The sequence below is a fragment of the Plecotus auritus genome (genome assembly GCF_963455305.1).
Source record: "Plecotus auritus genome assembly, chromosome: 5".
Lineage (NCBI taxonomy): Eukaryota > Metazoa > Chordata > Mammalia > Chiroptera > Vespertilionidae > Plecotus > Plecotus auritus.
Window position 1 is genome coordinate 144611814 of NC_137776.1, and position 16702 is coordinate 144628515.

Sequence of the window (16702 nt, forward strand, 5' to 3'; positions counted from 1 at the left end):
AAACAATGAAATGTTAATAGTAATTATGATTACCATTATAGGTAATTTTTCTTCTGTTTACTATTCTCTGTTTTCATTAACTTCTACTATGAGCAATTATTACAATTTAATGCAAAAATATATAAAATAAATTTAAAGCTTTAAATCCTATATAATAAAAGCATAGTATGCAAATTGTCCCCTCGACCAGAGTTCTTCCGGGAGTTCGACCAGGGGGCAGGCCATCCTGGGAAAGGGAGGGAGGCCCTGGCACTGGCAGGTGGCCAGGGGAAGGGAGGGAGTACCCGGCTGGCAGCCGGCAGCCGCTAGGGACCCTACCAGTGCATGAATTTCGTGCACTGGGCCTTTAGTAATAATATAAAAATCTGCCCATTCAAAAAAGAAAAAAATCCTTCTAATCTGTGTTTCCCCAAACTTTATCAGCTTCAATTAGGATGTAGGAACCAAGGAGAGAGGGCAATATTATCAGGGAGGCAGAGTAGATGAAAGAAATGTTTTTGTGATCCCTGGGCACCTAACTACAGAGATGCTACCCCCACACCCCTCTGAAGTCAATTAATCTCCCCTCCAATTTCCTCTTTTACCCCTACCTAACAAACCAACACAAAATATTTTTTCCAAATAACTTCATTTTCATTATACCTTCCAATGTTGTCCATGTATTAGGATATGTTTCTTGGCAATGTCCATTCTATTCCAAGCCATTGCCAGATTTAATTGTTCAGATGCTGATAAATTTGTGCCTAGAGTAACAGAAAGGAACAATCATATATTATATTTAAAATGTCAACATATGAAGCACAAAGTGTCATTGAATATGAAAACAGGAAGTGAGAAACAGATGTAACCCCATCAGACACTCACCTTTTAGCAGAGCTGTTAGGATTGCTAAGTCAAGGTCTTGCAACTCCTCAGAATCAGCCTCAAATATGATAATCTATAACAGTTGAAAAACAGAAAGCCATACATTTTGGAAACTAGCAAAGAAATGCTTTCAAGAGTACCCACAAAATTCATGCTCGAGCTAATGAATTGAAGAAAACGATCTTCATTAATCCCTCAGAGTTTAATATATATTTACTTATATAAGAGAAAATTTCTATGTAGGGTAATGGAGAATTGTGGGCATACAGGGGGAAAAAACAACTAAAAAAAAAAACATGTATCCTAGAGGAAACTTATATAAAAGAACATTACTACATTAATTTACTGTACACATGCTATAAAGAAAAGAAACTCAGTTCAGTTCCTTGTGTAAAGGAAATAATTCCTCATTTTAAAGGAATACCAAGTGAGATCCTTCTGTTCACCTCGCCTTAGAAACTAAGACTTTGGCTTTTTAATGACAAGTGAATCCTAAAGGATTTGTCATAAAATAAGTGAGGCAATTACAATGCAACCAATGAGCAAGTACAGTGGACAGCACAGGCTGTCATCACAATGTCAAAGTGTCCCGTGCATCCCGGCATGTGACTAATGTATTTAAGACAAATAAGGACATTATTTATTACTATAAAAGGTCTCCTGATGGTAATGAATGTATCTCAGTCTTTCCAAATGAAAATATATTTTATATAGTAGAAAGGGCTGTTCAACAAAAAAAGAGCCTAGATTGGCAAGTTCTAGGCCTACATATGCCACTAACTAGTCAAACTTGGGTCAACATCTTATGACCCTGAATCTGAGGTTCCTCACCCACATAATGAGAGGCACCCTAACCTCCAAGGTCTCATGAAGACAGAAAAACTACGCTTCTACAATTCAGACACTGGTTGCCTCCACCTTACAGCCCCTCCGTGTGCATGAGTAAAGTCCAACTTCAATTACAAAGGACCTGAGAACCTAATTCCTTTAAAGTGCAAACCCTTAGTTGCCTTCTCTAGTTCCCTCTTGGTATTACATCACCGCTCATTGGTAATTTTCCTTGATGACAGGAAGAGGCAAATATAAGGGTGATCTCTTTGGCATGTCCTTTTCTTAAAAAGTGTATAAAATTTCAACTCTGAGCTCAAGTTTCAACTCTACTATTTCATAACTTCATACTCGGGGTAAATCACTTAATTTCTGCAGGCTTCAACTCTGTCTTCTCTGAAACTGAAATAAACAATCACTGCCATATTGAACTCACTCATGGGGCTATTTTGGGTGAAATACATATCCGAAAGCACACTGCTAAGTATAGTGATGGTGTTACTTTTGCTGTTATTAGGTCAACTAAAACCCTAAGGCTTTTTCACATATGTTTAGCCATGCTTTGTCTAGCCAGGACTTGTTCAATTGGTTTTTTTTAAGGCCAGGTGCTTAAAGATGATCAAAATCTTGTATAATTGGGCCCAGCCTTCAAATTCTGGAAAGATCACTGTAAATCGTAACATATCTGCATATTTACCGTAATTGTCAGTTTCATATTATTCAATCATTGATAAAAATTTTCATCAAAGTACCCTAAAACACTGAAATATTTTCCTGAATCTATATTATGTTTGCAGCTCATAGCGTATAGACTCCGTTCTCTATCCCAAAGTATATGGTCACATTTCCCATTGCCAGTGGGTCCTTATGATTTCCCGCAGGATTTACTCAGGATGCCTGATGAAGTCCTCTAGCCCAGCAAACTGGAGATTCCTTTAACCACTAAAAAGATGTATGTGTAATTTCCTCTAAATTAATCACTTTTACGTACTATTGCTATGCTAAGTGCTTTTTCCTAAATTCCTTGGGAATTTGAAAAAGGGGGTGCGGGGTTAAGAAGCCAGGTTACTCAACTAAGGGTCAAGTTCTGTAGAGTTACATACAAAGTTAAAAGTGAAAAACTCCATACTTTTAAAAATTATAAAAATAAGCAGTACAATTGTTAAAAATTAGTATTTTTTAAGTCGATTGAGTCATCACTTCATCATACTCACAGAATCCCTGTGTACCATGCACTCCATTAGAATTTGAAAAAGGTGTTTGGTCTGTTTAAGACTGAAGTTGAAAGTGTTCTGAATCATGCAGGTGATCTCCTCCTTCACCTGAGGACGGAGGGTCCTGGGAGAGAGATAAATGGCTGGGACTTGACACAATGCAGAGAAGGGAACAGTCAGCAACACCAGTACAAGAAAACCAACCGTCTGCCCGACCTGACTGAGAGGTTTCTATGGACAGCTCTGCCCAGGAATAAAATGAGCAGGAAGCAGAGAGAGGCAGGGGCACCAGAAATCTGAATTTGAAAATGAGAATAGACGGATCGGCCAGGGTCCTGGAAAGACTAAACTTGGGCAAGGTTCTTGAGCTGGTTTATTTCCAGGAGGCTATCAATCTTCAGAAGGTATGGACATAGAATTCTCAAAAGGATCTGAAACCCCAAAAAGTTCAAGAACCACTCACAGAGGGTGACTTTAGGAAAGGGAAAGATGTGAAAGGGTAAGGAAGAGGGTGGAAGGTGGAAGCAGAGAGCCGAGGGCTGAGAAGGAGCTAACCTGGAAGGAAATCATCGTCAGAAAGCAGTTATAGCATAAGCATGAGTGTTTATTAAGTAAATTAGCAGGATCAATATTTGAGTTCAGCAGCACTTTAAAATGGGAATGCTTTTGAAATGGGAAGAACCATAGCGGATATAGGGATGGCTAGACAAAAATCACCTTCTTTTTTTTATTTTTTTTTTAAATATATTTTATTGATTTTTTACAGAGAGGAAGGAAGAGGGATAGAGAGTTAGAAACATCAATGACAGAGAAACATCTATCAGCTGCCTCTTGCACACCTCCTACTGGAGATGTGCCCACAACCAAGTTATGTGCCCTTGACCGGAATCAAACCTGGGACCTTTCAGTCTGCAGGCTGACGCTCTATCCACTGAGCCAAACCGATTTTGGCACACCTTCTTATTTAAAAGGGGGGAAAGAGCCAGGCTGGCATGGCTCAGTGGTTGAGTGTCAACCTATAAACCAGGAGATTACAGTCCAATTCCCAGTCAGGGGCACATGCTTGAGTTATGGCTCAATCTCGAGTGTGGGGCATACAGGAAGCAGCCAATCAATGATTCTCTCTCATCATTGATGTTTCTCTCTCTCTCTCCTTTTCCCTTCCTCTATGAAATCAATAAAAATATATTTTAAAAATAATAAATAAATAGAGGGAAAGAATTAAGAACTCAAATAAACACAAAATACGTTATACAAACGTCAGAATGTTAATTTCTCCAATTCCTGCTATTTTCTTTGAAGGTGATCTTGTCACAATGGTTTCCTCACTCACTGCAGAATTTTTCAGCCTTAATGGCCATTTGCAGAAGCATCTCCTCCCTCACTCTCCCTGCAAATGCTTTTCCCAGGAGCTCAGGCAAGCCTCAAGCGTACCTTAGAGGCAGGCCATTCTTCAGCTCGGGGAAATAGCAACTTGCATCACTGGTGTGCATTTTAGTTGATAAATACAAAAATCACTGAAAAATGAATTCCAGTCTCCACCTCTGCCCTCCAAGGATATCCGGCTCACATGAAAGCAGAGCTTAAAGAACTAAAATGAAGGGACAGTCATGGCAGTTTCTGAAGCGAGAGCCAACCACTTACCCTTCATCTGCTAAGTGTTTGTGGGTGAAGGCCAGGAGGTCGGCCGCCCTGCCAGTGCCTTCACACACCACCACTGGGTGTTTGTCTTTCACAGTCTCCCATACCGAGAGGATGACATTGGGACCTCCTTCCACCACCAGCCCCACCATGGGCACGCCTTGTCTTGAGCCTATTTCGGATGACAAACAATACAAAACTGTTACAAAGCAACCTGGCCAACCAGCCATTCTATTTCCGGACACAATTGGAAATGTCACCAAAGACATTTGTTACCTGTTCTACCCCCTCTCTCTTTTTGACTCAGGCTTGTGAAGTCCAACTTGGACTTTAAATAAACATAGTATCTTCAAGCTTTCTCTGGTTTAAAAAAATAGCTAAAGGCTTTCAGTAATTTTTTTAAAATAAGTAGTCTTCAAGAAATTTTTAACTTTTTACAGTAGAAAATTTCAAACCTACCTGAAAGAAAGCAAAATAATATAATGGATCCCAATATACCCATCATTCATCTTCAAAAATTATCAACATTTTGCCAATTCAATCAACTTTAATGGTGATTATTTCTATGAACAAGATGGAAAGGGTAACACTCAAAGACTTACATTTCAATGTATTACATTTTTCACTGCTTGAATTTCTTATCATGACTATATATTACTTTACTAAAGTAAGGAAGACAAAAAAAAGACTTTGGAGTCATTCTTTTTTGAAAATATTAAGTCAACAAAAGTTATGAAATAAAATGCATAGTATGATCCTATTTATATTTTTAGAACCATATACATGGGTATATACAGGATATCCCCAAAAATGTAACACACTTTTACATTTTAAAAATGAAATGTATTTTAATAAACACTGCCTTTATAATTATTCAAAGTGTGTATACATTTTTGGGGACACCCAAATACAATATTTCACCTCAAATTAAAAATTCCTGGAACACCCATCCCAGGAAAGGGCCCCCTCACATCATCGAGGGTTGGATGGTGAAGAGATGCCAAGGCATCTGATCTGTCCTAGAAACTTGCAATACAGGAACTGATATTAGCCACATTTCAAATGGCTGAACTCAGAGATTCCTATAGCAACTTTTTATATCAGTAAATCTTTTTATTTACTTATTTATTTATTTGTGGTTGGGTTGTTGTTGTTTTTTTGGTAAGTACTTTCTGCCAATGTCAACGATTTAGCATGGATGCCAAGAAGCCCAGCTTTTAAAAAAAGATCAAAAGGAAACCAAGATGGCGGCATAGGTAAACACCTAAACTGCTGCCTCGCAAAACAATTTCAAAACTACAACTAAAAGACAAAACGGACATTATCCAGAACCACAGGAAGGCTGACTGAGTGGAAATTCTACAACTAGAAGGAAAGAGAAAAGCACACCGAGACTCAGGGGAGCTGCAAGAGGCAGAGGTACTGACATGCACGTGCCGAGAGGGTGGGCAACTGGCTTTCTCAATCGGGAGGGAGACAAAGCTCCCGACTGCTCTGAACTCCAGTTCCGGGCGAGACTCTGGGGACCCAGACTCATTCGGGGGAAAACTGGACTGTCAGGAAAGAGAAAAGCACACTGAGATTCAGAGGAACTGTGGAAGGCAGAGGTACGGAGGCGCACGCACTGAGAGGACTGGCAACTGAGTACATGGCTGGCTTTCTCAATCAGGAGGGAGACAAAGCTCCCAACTGCTCTGAACTCCAGTTCCGGGCGAGACTCTGGGGACCCAGACTCATACGGGGAGAAACTGGACTGTCTGGCAGCGGGCAAAACTCGAGGGCAGCTTTCTCTCAGAGGTGCTTACACCGATTACCACAGGACACTGAGACCCGGGGTGCCTCTTAGGGCAGGGCTGACGGAAAGCCATTGCTGTCTGCTCCTCCCTGAGACTCTGCCCCATCCAAGCTGAGCACAGAGGCTTTTGCAAGTCTTGTCTCATAAGGGTGTCTCCAGCACAGAAGTTCTCCCAGTGTAGATACAGCTGATCCTCACAGCCAATTGGCCTAGAGGTCAATACCTCCCAGTGATACCAACAACAATCTAGACTTAACTACAACAAGGCTGTGCACACAGCCCACAAAGGGGTGCACCAAGAGTGTCCACCTCAGGTAACTGGGGAGGCTGAGCCACTGGGCCCTATAGGACACCTAACACACAAAGCCACTCTACCAACTTAGGGAAGCAGCCAAAATGTGGAGACAAAGAAACAGGTCACAAATGAAAGAAATGGAGGAAAGCAAACTATTGGATATAGCGTTCAAAACCACGGTTATAAGGTTTTTCAAGAATTTTCTAGAAAAGGCCGATAAATTTAACAAGACCCTCGAGGATATGAAAAAGGACCCACTAGAAATTAAGCATACACTGACTGAAATAAAAAAAAATAATATACAGAGATCCAGTAACAGACTAGAGGATTGCAAGAATCAAGTCAAAGATTTGAAATACAAAGAAGCAAAAAACACCCAACCAGAAAAGCAAAAAGAAAAAGAATCCAAAAATATGAAGATAGTATAAGGAGCCTCTGGGACAACTTCAAGTGTACCAACATCTGAATTATGGGGGTGCCAGAAGAAGAGAGAAAGCAAGATATTGAAAACCTATTTGAAGAAATAATGACAAAAAACTTCCCCCACCTGGTGAAAGAAATAGACTTACAAGTCCAGGAAGCGCACAGAACCCCAAACAAAAGGAATCCAAAGAGGACCACGCCAAGACACATCATAATTAAAATGCCAAGAGCAAAAGACAAAGAGAGAATATTAAAAGCAGCAAGAGAAAAACAATTAGTTACCTACAAGGGAGCAACCATACGACTGTCAGCTGATTTTTCAACAGAAACTGTGCAGGCCAGATAGGAGTGGCAAGATTCAAAGTGATGAACAGCAAGACCCTACAACCAAGATTACTCTACCCAGCAAAGTTATCATTCAGAATTGAAGGTCAGATAAAGAGCTTCACAGATAAGAAAAAGCTAAAGGAGTTCATCACCACCAAACCAGTATTATATGAAATGCTGAAAGGTATTCTGTAAGAAGAGGAAGAAGAAAAAGGTAAAGATAAAAATTATGAACAACAAATACGTATCTATCAACAAGTGAATCTAAAAATCAAGTGAATTTAAAAAATCTGATGAACAGAATAAACTGGTGAATATAATAGAATTAGGGGCATAGAAAGGAAGTGGTCTGACAATTCTCAGGGGGAAAGGGGTGTGTGGGGGTACGGGAAGAGAATGGACAAAAATCGTACACCTATGGATGAGGACAGTGGGGGCGGGGTAAGGGCAGAGGGTGGGGTGGGAACTGGTGGAGGAGAGCTATGGGGGGAAAAAAGAGGAACAATTGTAATAATCTGAACAATACAGATTTCTTTAAAAAAATAATTAAAAAATCACCCAAATATTTAAGTATTTTCATTCTATCCAAGTAAATTCCTTTTTAATCACATCAATGACAAATATAATAGAAAGCCTTCTTAGTGATCATGGTAAGTATAAAAATCGGCTTTGATAAGTATGAATTTGGTGTTTGTTAAGGGCTTTTACCTTCCTTCCTTCCATGCACACGCGTGTGTGTGTTTGTGTGTGTGTATGTTTGTTTAGTGTGTGTGTGTGTTTGTGAGCGCGTGTGTGTGCTGGTGGCTTACTATTTTTGTTGTTTTAATATTGGTTCTCCGTAGAATTTATAAATGTTACAGTCCACTGAAATTGACTCCACATTCTTCCTGCACAAACACTGAAACCCTCCTAATAAATCTGAAGTTTCAAAGTCTTTGAAAGCAGGAATGTTCCTTGCCAATATTTGTAAGTGGCTGCTTTCACTCATCCTCAGATGGGAAATCAGTAGGAAATAAGAAAGACAAAGACTTTGCTCTCCTGGGGCACACATTATAGTGCTGTACAGACCCTGCACAATTTCTGTGGTGAACACAGGTCAACAGGTGCAACAGGACATTCCAGTTAACTGATATTTCAGATCCTTCCAGGGCAATCCCTGACCTGTCCTTGTCTCTGTGGCTCTCCCTTCCCATATCCACCCCCACTCCACAGAGGGCCACACACCTGATCCTCTTGCCCCTTTCCTGACCTAAAGGTAAAGGAGCCTCCAACCTTCATTCACACTAAGCTCTAAGTGGGCACAATTCCCATAGTCCCTTGCACGCCCCCCAACCCAACTAGGAGATGATCCCTGTACCAAAGAAAGATAAAAGGAAAGAAAAAACAGACACTGGCCTCGGGTGTGTAGTTGCAAGTGAAAACTCCTGTGCTCTTGGTTTAGAGATTAAAAAAGAAAAAGAAAGAAGGAGAGGGGGAGAGAGAGAGAGGGAGGGAGGGAGGGAGAGAGGGACAGACATTTATTGAGGACATACTATGTATCTAGCACCATTCCAGGTATATCTAACACATTTTATCTCCATTAACATTCCCCACAAAAGGTAGAAGTGGAGAGTTCCTTGCATTTTATATTAAGAACACAATTTGACAGTTGTTAACTCTATTGTCCAAGGTTACAGGGAATAAATGACAGAGCTTTGATCTGTCTGACCTCACTAAATTCTGCTGCCGCAGGGGATCAAGACCCCAAATTCAAAAGACGTGCCGCCTTTCCCAGCCAAAAGTCAAAGGCTGAAGATGACTTATGCCCACCAAGGCCTTCCTGCTCCCTGGCCCTCTGCCCCAAAAGGTGGAGTATTTTGTGGAAGATTGAAGTCATCAAAGAGGCAGCATCCCACCTTCTGCTGCCTTAAACAAAAAGTCTCCATTTCTCCAGGCAGCACCCAACCCTCCTCCTCCCTGCAAGGATTCCCACCTCTCCACTCAAGGATGCTCACTGAAAGTGGCCCTCGCTCACCTCTCCCTCCTGTAGATACTACCAAATGGCCATCTCAAAGCACCACTGTGAGCAGGACACAGCATGGATACCTTCTATGGTTCCTATTTCTAAAAGCTCTGATTTCAACCTCATCCCTGTCTGGGGCAACCCTACCCACATATAAAATGTCATCTCCCCTGAGTATCAAAAGCTCATACCCCTGGTCTTCTCAGGCCAGTCTCCTTCCTGCTCTTCAGCCAATCCCATTCCCTCCTTTCTTCCTCCATGCATCCAACCCTAAGGACTCCTGGATGCTCTGCTAAAGTCCCCACTCTTCCACAAAACCTCCCCAGTCTATACTGTCCCTCATAAAATACTACATATTTTTTCCTTTCTCCCAACTGTCACTCACAGCTCTGTACCACCGCACATCCTGTTTTCTTCTGGTTGTGGCTCACACACATTAAGGCAGGGGCTGCCTTGGACCTCTCCCCTCTATACAGATGACAATGGAGCAGCCAGCTCCATAGCAGGACCTGTTGGCTGAACCCCTGTGGTACTCACAGCTGTGTATTTTCTGCAGAGAGAGGTACTTTTCCAGGTTCCTTCTGAGCTTCATCTCATTCCCATACTTGCCCACAGTCCCGTCATCGGACAGGATGAAGTAGGAATGCATGCTGTTGAGTGTAGTGAGCTTGCTGAGGGGGTTTCCCAGGGTCTGGTACAGGCACACTACCTGCAAAAACAAGGGAGGGTCAGAGCTCAAGGTCCTTCCCTCAGTTCAGCTGCTCCAAAGGCCTGTCTCCATGCACTACAGAGGTTTGTTCTTGTTGAGGTTAAAAAGCACAACTTGCTACCAAGAACAGTGCTTTTCAAGCCATCTGTGGGGAAGGATCAATTTGTGTGTTTTTTAAATTTCCCATTTTTTATTGACCGATATGTCCTACTATGTGTGACTAGTATGCAGTTCTGCTCATGAAACTCAATGATGCAAGTTCAATAGCATGGGCACACCCCTTGCTCAGCAAGATAAGCCCACTGACCATGTGCTTGGATGTCACAGCACGGCCACATGGTTCTGAGTATTTCTTTTCCATTTCAGTACTCACCTTGCTTCAGAAGATTGAAAAACAGTTCAAGAATCTGCATCTTTACACAGATAACATCATTGTCCAGAAAACATGCCTTTAGGAGATCTATTCCAGAATAATATTTTGACAGTGATTTTTTTTCTAGTCTTCCAAATGAGATGAGGAGTAGCAGACAACCAAATGGCAACTCATTCTATATAAAACATCCAGATCGTTAACATTTACTGACTCTTCCTTACCCTGTTCCCATTCTTAATTGTTTTTCGAGATGAGAGGACAGGATTTGGAATTGGAGAGCCCAGATTTAAGTCCAGACTCTTCTAACTACTTCTAGGTAATCTCTACCTCCTTTCTGAGACTAATTTTCTTCATGTATAAATGAAGATGGCAAGAATTTCTACATCAGAGACTTAAAAGAAATAATAAATATAAAAAGCACTATAAGCTTTACAAACATTATTCCTAAATAATGGTCAGTGGGCTTATCTTGCTGAGCAAGGGGTGTGCCCATGCTATTGAACTTGCATTATTCCTAAAAAGTTACCTTTATAATTTCAAAAGGTAACACTGAGGCCAGAAACAAAGAGAAAATGATTGACAGATTTAATATATATTTTTTATTTATGGAATGATCATAAATGATACTTTAAAAAACTGGAGGAAATGCAGCATACCTGACAAACAGAAATGTAAACAGACTGAATTACAATATAAAAGGTCTTTCAAAAACAATAACCATGCTTGCAAATGCTCGGAAACAACATTAGTGATCAAAAGATATGTAAATAAGAACAAGTAGGTGTTATTTTATACCGATCAAGATGGCAAAGTTTTTTAAAGGCCAGAATACCCAGAGCTAGCAATGGAACAGAGAATTGCACACCCTCACACCCTATTGGTAGAAATGTCAATTGTTACTACCTTTCTGGAAGCCAATGAGAAACATTCTGAAAGGTGGATGCCAACTAGCCAAAACACTCTACTTTGAGAATTACTTTGAAGGAAATAAAGCGAGCTAACTTCAAAGATTTATATATCTTATGCATAGCCCATGGACACACACAATAGTGTCCTGGGGTGGGGCAGGGGCTAGTTGGAGGGGAGTAAATGAGGGGTGGGGATGGGGACATCTGTAATACTGTCAACAATTTTTTTAAAAATTAAGGATTCTGTAAAAGTTGGTTTCAACAGAAGCTACTTATCTGTAAATATAATGAAGTACTATTAAAAATTGCAAGAAAAGATTTATATATCTTATTATAACATTAATATCATTTTTCAATAGTGAAAAACAGGAAATCATTTAAATGAATAATAGTAGAGGAATAGTTAAATAAATTTATAGTACTTTAATACAGTGGAATATTATGAGACACGAAAAATCAAAATGGACTCCTAGCCCTCCAGAATTTGGTCTGTTAGTACTATTTCCCACTAAAAGCAATCATCCATTTCTCCAGAAGCAAAAAATATATACAATGAGCCTGGAACATTTTTTATACCAAAATGCCAGAAAGCTATGAAAAATGACTAGAATTATTTGTTAAAAGGACTGCAGAGACAACTCAAAAAGTCTCCACTGGGCAAAAGGAGACAATTTGAGCATGATTAAGAATAATAACTGTAATGGATTGAAATATATTAAATATGTTTAAATTCATGAATTAAAAAATATATATCTATATCTATATAGGGCTCACCTTGGAGGATGGTAGATAACAAACTTATTGTTTTATAAACTGGTAAATAAAAAGAAAGAGTCAAGCATTTATTCTACCCTCTTCTATACAACTGTACCACAAGGTAAACTATGGCTAATAATAAAATGTTTTTCTCTATGGAGTGTTCAATCTAATAAATGAAGAAAGAACACTGTAATATATATAAAGCATTTTGCAACCCTATTGAAATAATGAATGTAGGCAATGACATCATAAAACGAGATATCATATGCTATCAGGAAAGGACACATGTCCTCTTGTGGTGTAAACTTGCACAAATAGAACCTGAATCTGATCATATCTTTGGACCAAACTATCAATTTATAGGAGACAGAGAAACAGACTAAACCCTTCTATAAGAGGTTAAATCTGCAAAGTCCAAATTGTGGGAAACTCTTTAGGACAGATGACCCAGTGTCTTCAACAAATAAATTGACCAAAAAAAAAGGAGATGGAGGGAAAAACCTATAGAGTAAAGGTGATTTAAAGTGACTCAATTAAACAAATAAGTGACTCAAAGACTTATCAACCCATCACAATGCAGGGAACTTTTTTTGATAATGAAATCAAACAACTAAAAAATTATGAAACAATCAGAAACTTGAACACAGACTGGATATTTTATGATATTCAGGAATTATTGTTAATTTTTAGGTATGATCATGGCAATGTGACTACTATATTTCTAATTGTCCACATATTTTAGAAATACCTATTAAAATATTTACCAATGAAATTATTTAATGTCAGAAATTTGCTTCAAAATAACAGAGGAAGGAGGTGTGGAGCAGATAAGGAAATAGATGAAATAAAATTGACTATAAGTTCATAAGTTGAAGCCAAAAGATGGGCATATAGGAGTTCATTATTCTATTCTATTTACTCTTTAATATGTTTAAATTTTCCAAAATGGAAGTTAAAATAAACCATAAGCATGTCTATATTAATTGACATAGAAAAATAACTATGCTAAACAGTTAAGCTAAAAAACAGATTCATAGTAGTGGGTTTCTATTATTACTTATTTTACATACAAACTTTTTTTTACTATACATATACACATATATACATATGGAATAATACACACTAAGGCATTAACAGGAGTTATCTTTCTTCTTCAGAACTTTTGTAATATCTGAGATTCTTACCAAAAATATCCATTAGTCATAAACCTAATTAGACAAGTCTATTCCCTTTAGAAAAACAAAGTAATGGAACCAGAGAATCAATACACAGGAATGAATGAAGCAGACAATAGTATGAGATGAGAGAAGAGAAGGGCCAAATCATGATGTCCCTTATTTCACTACATGCACGCCACAGCAAGAAGCTTGGCTATTACTCTGCGTGAGACTGGATCCACTGAAGGATTTTTCACAGAGTAGCATGATCTAGTTTATATTTTAGAAGAATCATCCTGGCTACTGTGTTTAGAATAGACTGTAATAAGAGACAAGAAGGAAAGTAGAGAAGGCTTTAATATTCATCCAGGTGCAGAAAATGGTAGCTTGGACCTGCACAGTAACAAAAGAGGTCAGATCCTGGATATATTTTTAAACTAAAGCTGAGATAATTTACTGATCGATCGGGTTTGAGGCATGAAACAGAGATCATTCCAGGATGAGTCCAAGGTTTTTTCCTTGAACAACTGCAGTGATGGGCTTGTCATTTTCGAAGGTAGAGTAAGGGAGGCAGTAGGAGGCCAGGAGTTGGTTTTGAATATATTACATTCCAGATGTCCATTAGATATACAGGTATAGAGCTAAGCTGGCAATTGGATACATGTCCATTTCCTTTTGTTGTGAAAGGATTGTCTACTTACATCTTTTCCAATAAGATCTCTCTGGTTCTCAATGACACCCCACGGAGGGATTCCAACTGTCCAGATTTTTCTCAAGCACTGGGAGAAATGTGCTTTCAAGGCATCCCCAACATGTTTGGACACTCCTATGAACAACCAGTTTAGAAGTTAAGCTTTAACTCACAAATCATGAAAAAAACACCATGAGTCCCAGAAAAAGACAAATTGTACAAAAGGCCATTTTAGGAAAAGTTGTTGACACAGTGGAATTAGGTTCTGTATCTTGGCTTCCTCTACTCCCTCTTGACACCTCTTATTCCTCTCACTGACCTCTTTACCTGAACAATTCTCCTCTCCCTATGAGCAGTTTCTGCTTACCACCTCAGTTATGTTATGGCCCCACACTTGTCTGACCAGAATGTCCTGCAAAGCCCAGCCCTGAAATCATAAATGCTCTAAGGATTTTTTCTTCTCTAACCTTCTGCAATGTCCCAGTAAAACATTCTTCAGACTTGTCCTGTGCTTCATTGAGGCAAATTATTTTAATAGTTTTATATACACAAAGATTCCAGAGCTAATCTATAACAATAAAAGCATAATGTGCTAATTAGACTGGATGTCCTTCTGGATGAACTTCCAGACAAAGCCAGGGCTGCGAGGGAATCCCGGGTCCCGGGTGCCAGAGGGAAGCCGGTGCCGGCAGCCAGGGGAAGGAAGGCCTACGCTTGCACGAATTTCATGCATTGGGCCTCTAGTACGTTAATGTTTGCCCTTCTGGGATTAATAGTAGCAATAATCATAACAGCCAACTCTTACTATGCACCAGATGTTCTTTTTAAGTGTTTTACATGTATTTACACTTTAAGTAGAGACTTTCTTTGCACATTAGTCAATTTTATAGATAAAAATTAAGGCACAAAGAAGTTAAGTAACTAGCTCAAGGTTATAAAGCTTGCAATTGTAGAGCTTGGATTCCAAACCAGCTCTTGATTTTTCCTAAGAGAGAGAACTACTTGTTGCAACCACTTATTTATGTATTCATTGGTTGATTCTTACATGTGTCCTGACCAGAGATTGAACCCAAAACCTTGGCATATCAGGATGACTAGCCAACTATCAAGCCAGGGGGAACCTAGTTATTGTTTAAGGAAGCTCCAAGTATGTCTCATTTCTCATTTCTTTGTTCATACAAACTATTTCAATAGTCTTCCCACTCTTATATTTGTGTTCCTTAATTGATCCTAACCTAAAATGTTAAAAAAAACAAAACAAAGGCAATAAGTAAAATAAAGCACAAAATGCATGATGCAGTTAGTTAGCCTTGCCCAAGCCTACCTTTTTCTGAACTCTGCAAAACTTCCCAAACCACCCCTTTTGTACTGGAAATAAAATAAGTACTGTACAATGGACTAAGAACTCAGCCACTTACACTGTCTTCCAAGAATCTGAAACAATAATTATCTCAATAAAATGTACATGAGAAACAAGCAGATTACCCATTAATGACAAGCCAAATCCCTTGGTTTTATTTTGCTTTATTTTCAACCATTTGCTCCCTTCATTCCTTTCAGTCAGAAGAAATGATTTGTTAAATCAGCATGTGTTGTTCAATGCCCAGCAGAATTATAGGCCCTGGCCTCTAGCTCAAAACCAGGAAGAGAGCTAATACACAGACTCATCCATACCTATACAGAAAAGCATAGAATGTTATAAGTGCTATAGGCAGTAAACACTATGGAGATTAAGAGACAAAAGTGAGTTGAGATAGAGAATGCTTCATGGTTATATTGGCATCCAAAGTAGCTCTTAAAGGATGGGCTGAAATTAACAGGAGACAATGGCTAGGACCAACCAAAATTAAAAATTAAAAGAGAGAGAAATAAAAGAAAAATGAAAAACCATGCTGTTATACTGGGATTCATAATAAGAAATATATTCCTGACAGAGCTCCTTAAACCCTTGGAAATTCTTAAGTGATGAGAGTAACAAAGGTATGTTAATGAGGTGACTTTTGGACTGCACCAAAGGATGGGGCTGTTTGCTAGGGGAACCAACCAAGCGTTTAGAGGGCAGGAACTCTTAGTCCCACCCCCTGACCTCCAGGGATGGTAGACTGCTGAAATTAATTCAATCAGCAATGGCCAATGATTTGATCAACCATGCCAATGTGATGAAGTCTCCATAAAAACCAAATGGCCAGGGTTTAAAGAGCTTCCAGTGGGTAAACATGTGGAGAAGAGGGCAGGGCATGGAAGCTCTGTGCCCCTCCCCACACACACACATACCTTGCCCTATGCATCTCTTCCACCTGGCTATTCCTGAGCACACATCCTATGATTCCATTTATATAAAATATAAAACCAAGAAAAACTAATCATGGTGTTAGAAGTCAGCATAGTGGTTAACTTTGGAGGGGGCAGAGACTGGGAGGGATTCTGAGTTATATTTTTTAATAATAAACTGGTAATCTAGTGAGTAAACTGGTTTCCTAAATTCTGTAATCCACTCTAGTAAATTAAGTGAACCAAAGAAGTGTGCCTTGGGAACCTCTGATTTATAGCCAGTTGGTCAGAACTACAGGTAACAACCTGGACTTATGGTTGGCATCTGAAGGGGACAGTCTTGTGGGCCTGAGCCTTTAACCCGTGGAATCTAGTGCTATTTCCAGACAGAGTGTCAGAATTGAGTTGAATTATGGGACACCCAGCTGGTGTCAAAGAATGTGTT

The 16702-nt window shown here is 39.4% G+C and overlaps 1 protein-coding gene across 1 annotated transcript in view; it reads right to left on the reverse strand.

Moving 5' to 3' along the window:
* TRPM6 (transient receptor potential cation channel subfamily M member 6) overlaps positions 1-16702 on the reverse strand; it is a gene marked incomplete at its 5' end in the record, with an annotated part of 118948 nt that overhangs the window by 77508 nt on the left and 24738 nt on the right. Inside the window, 6 exons of the mRNA XM_080668407.1 lie at positions 643-743; positions 865-937; positions 2907-3030; positions 4551-4719; positions 9927-10098; positions 13997-14121. Coding sequence (XP_080524533.1) covers positions 643-743; positions 865-937; positions 2907-3030; positions 4551-4719; positions 9927-10098; positions 13997-14121 — 764 coding nt within the window. The remainder of the gene's footprint in view (positions 1-642; positions 744-864; positions 938-2906; positions 3031-4550; positions 4720-9926; positions 10099-13996; positions 14122-16702) is intronic.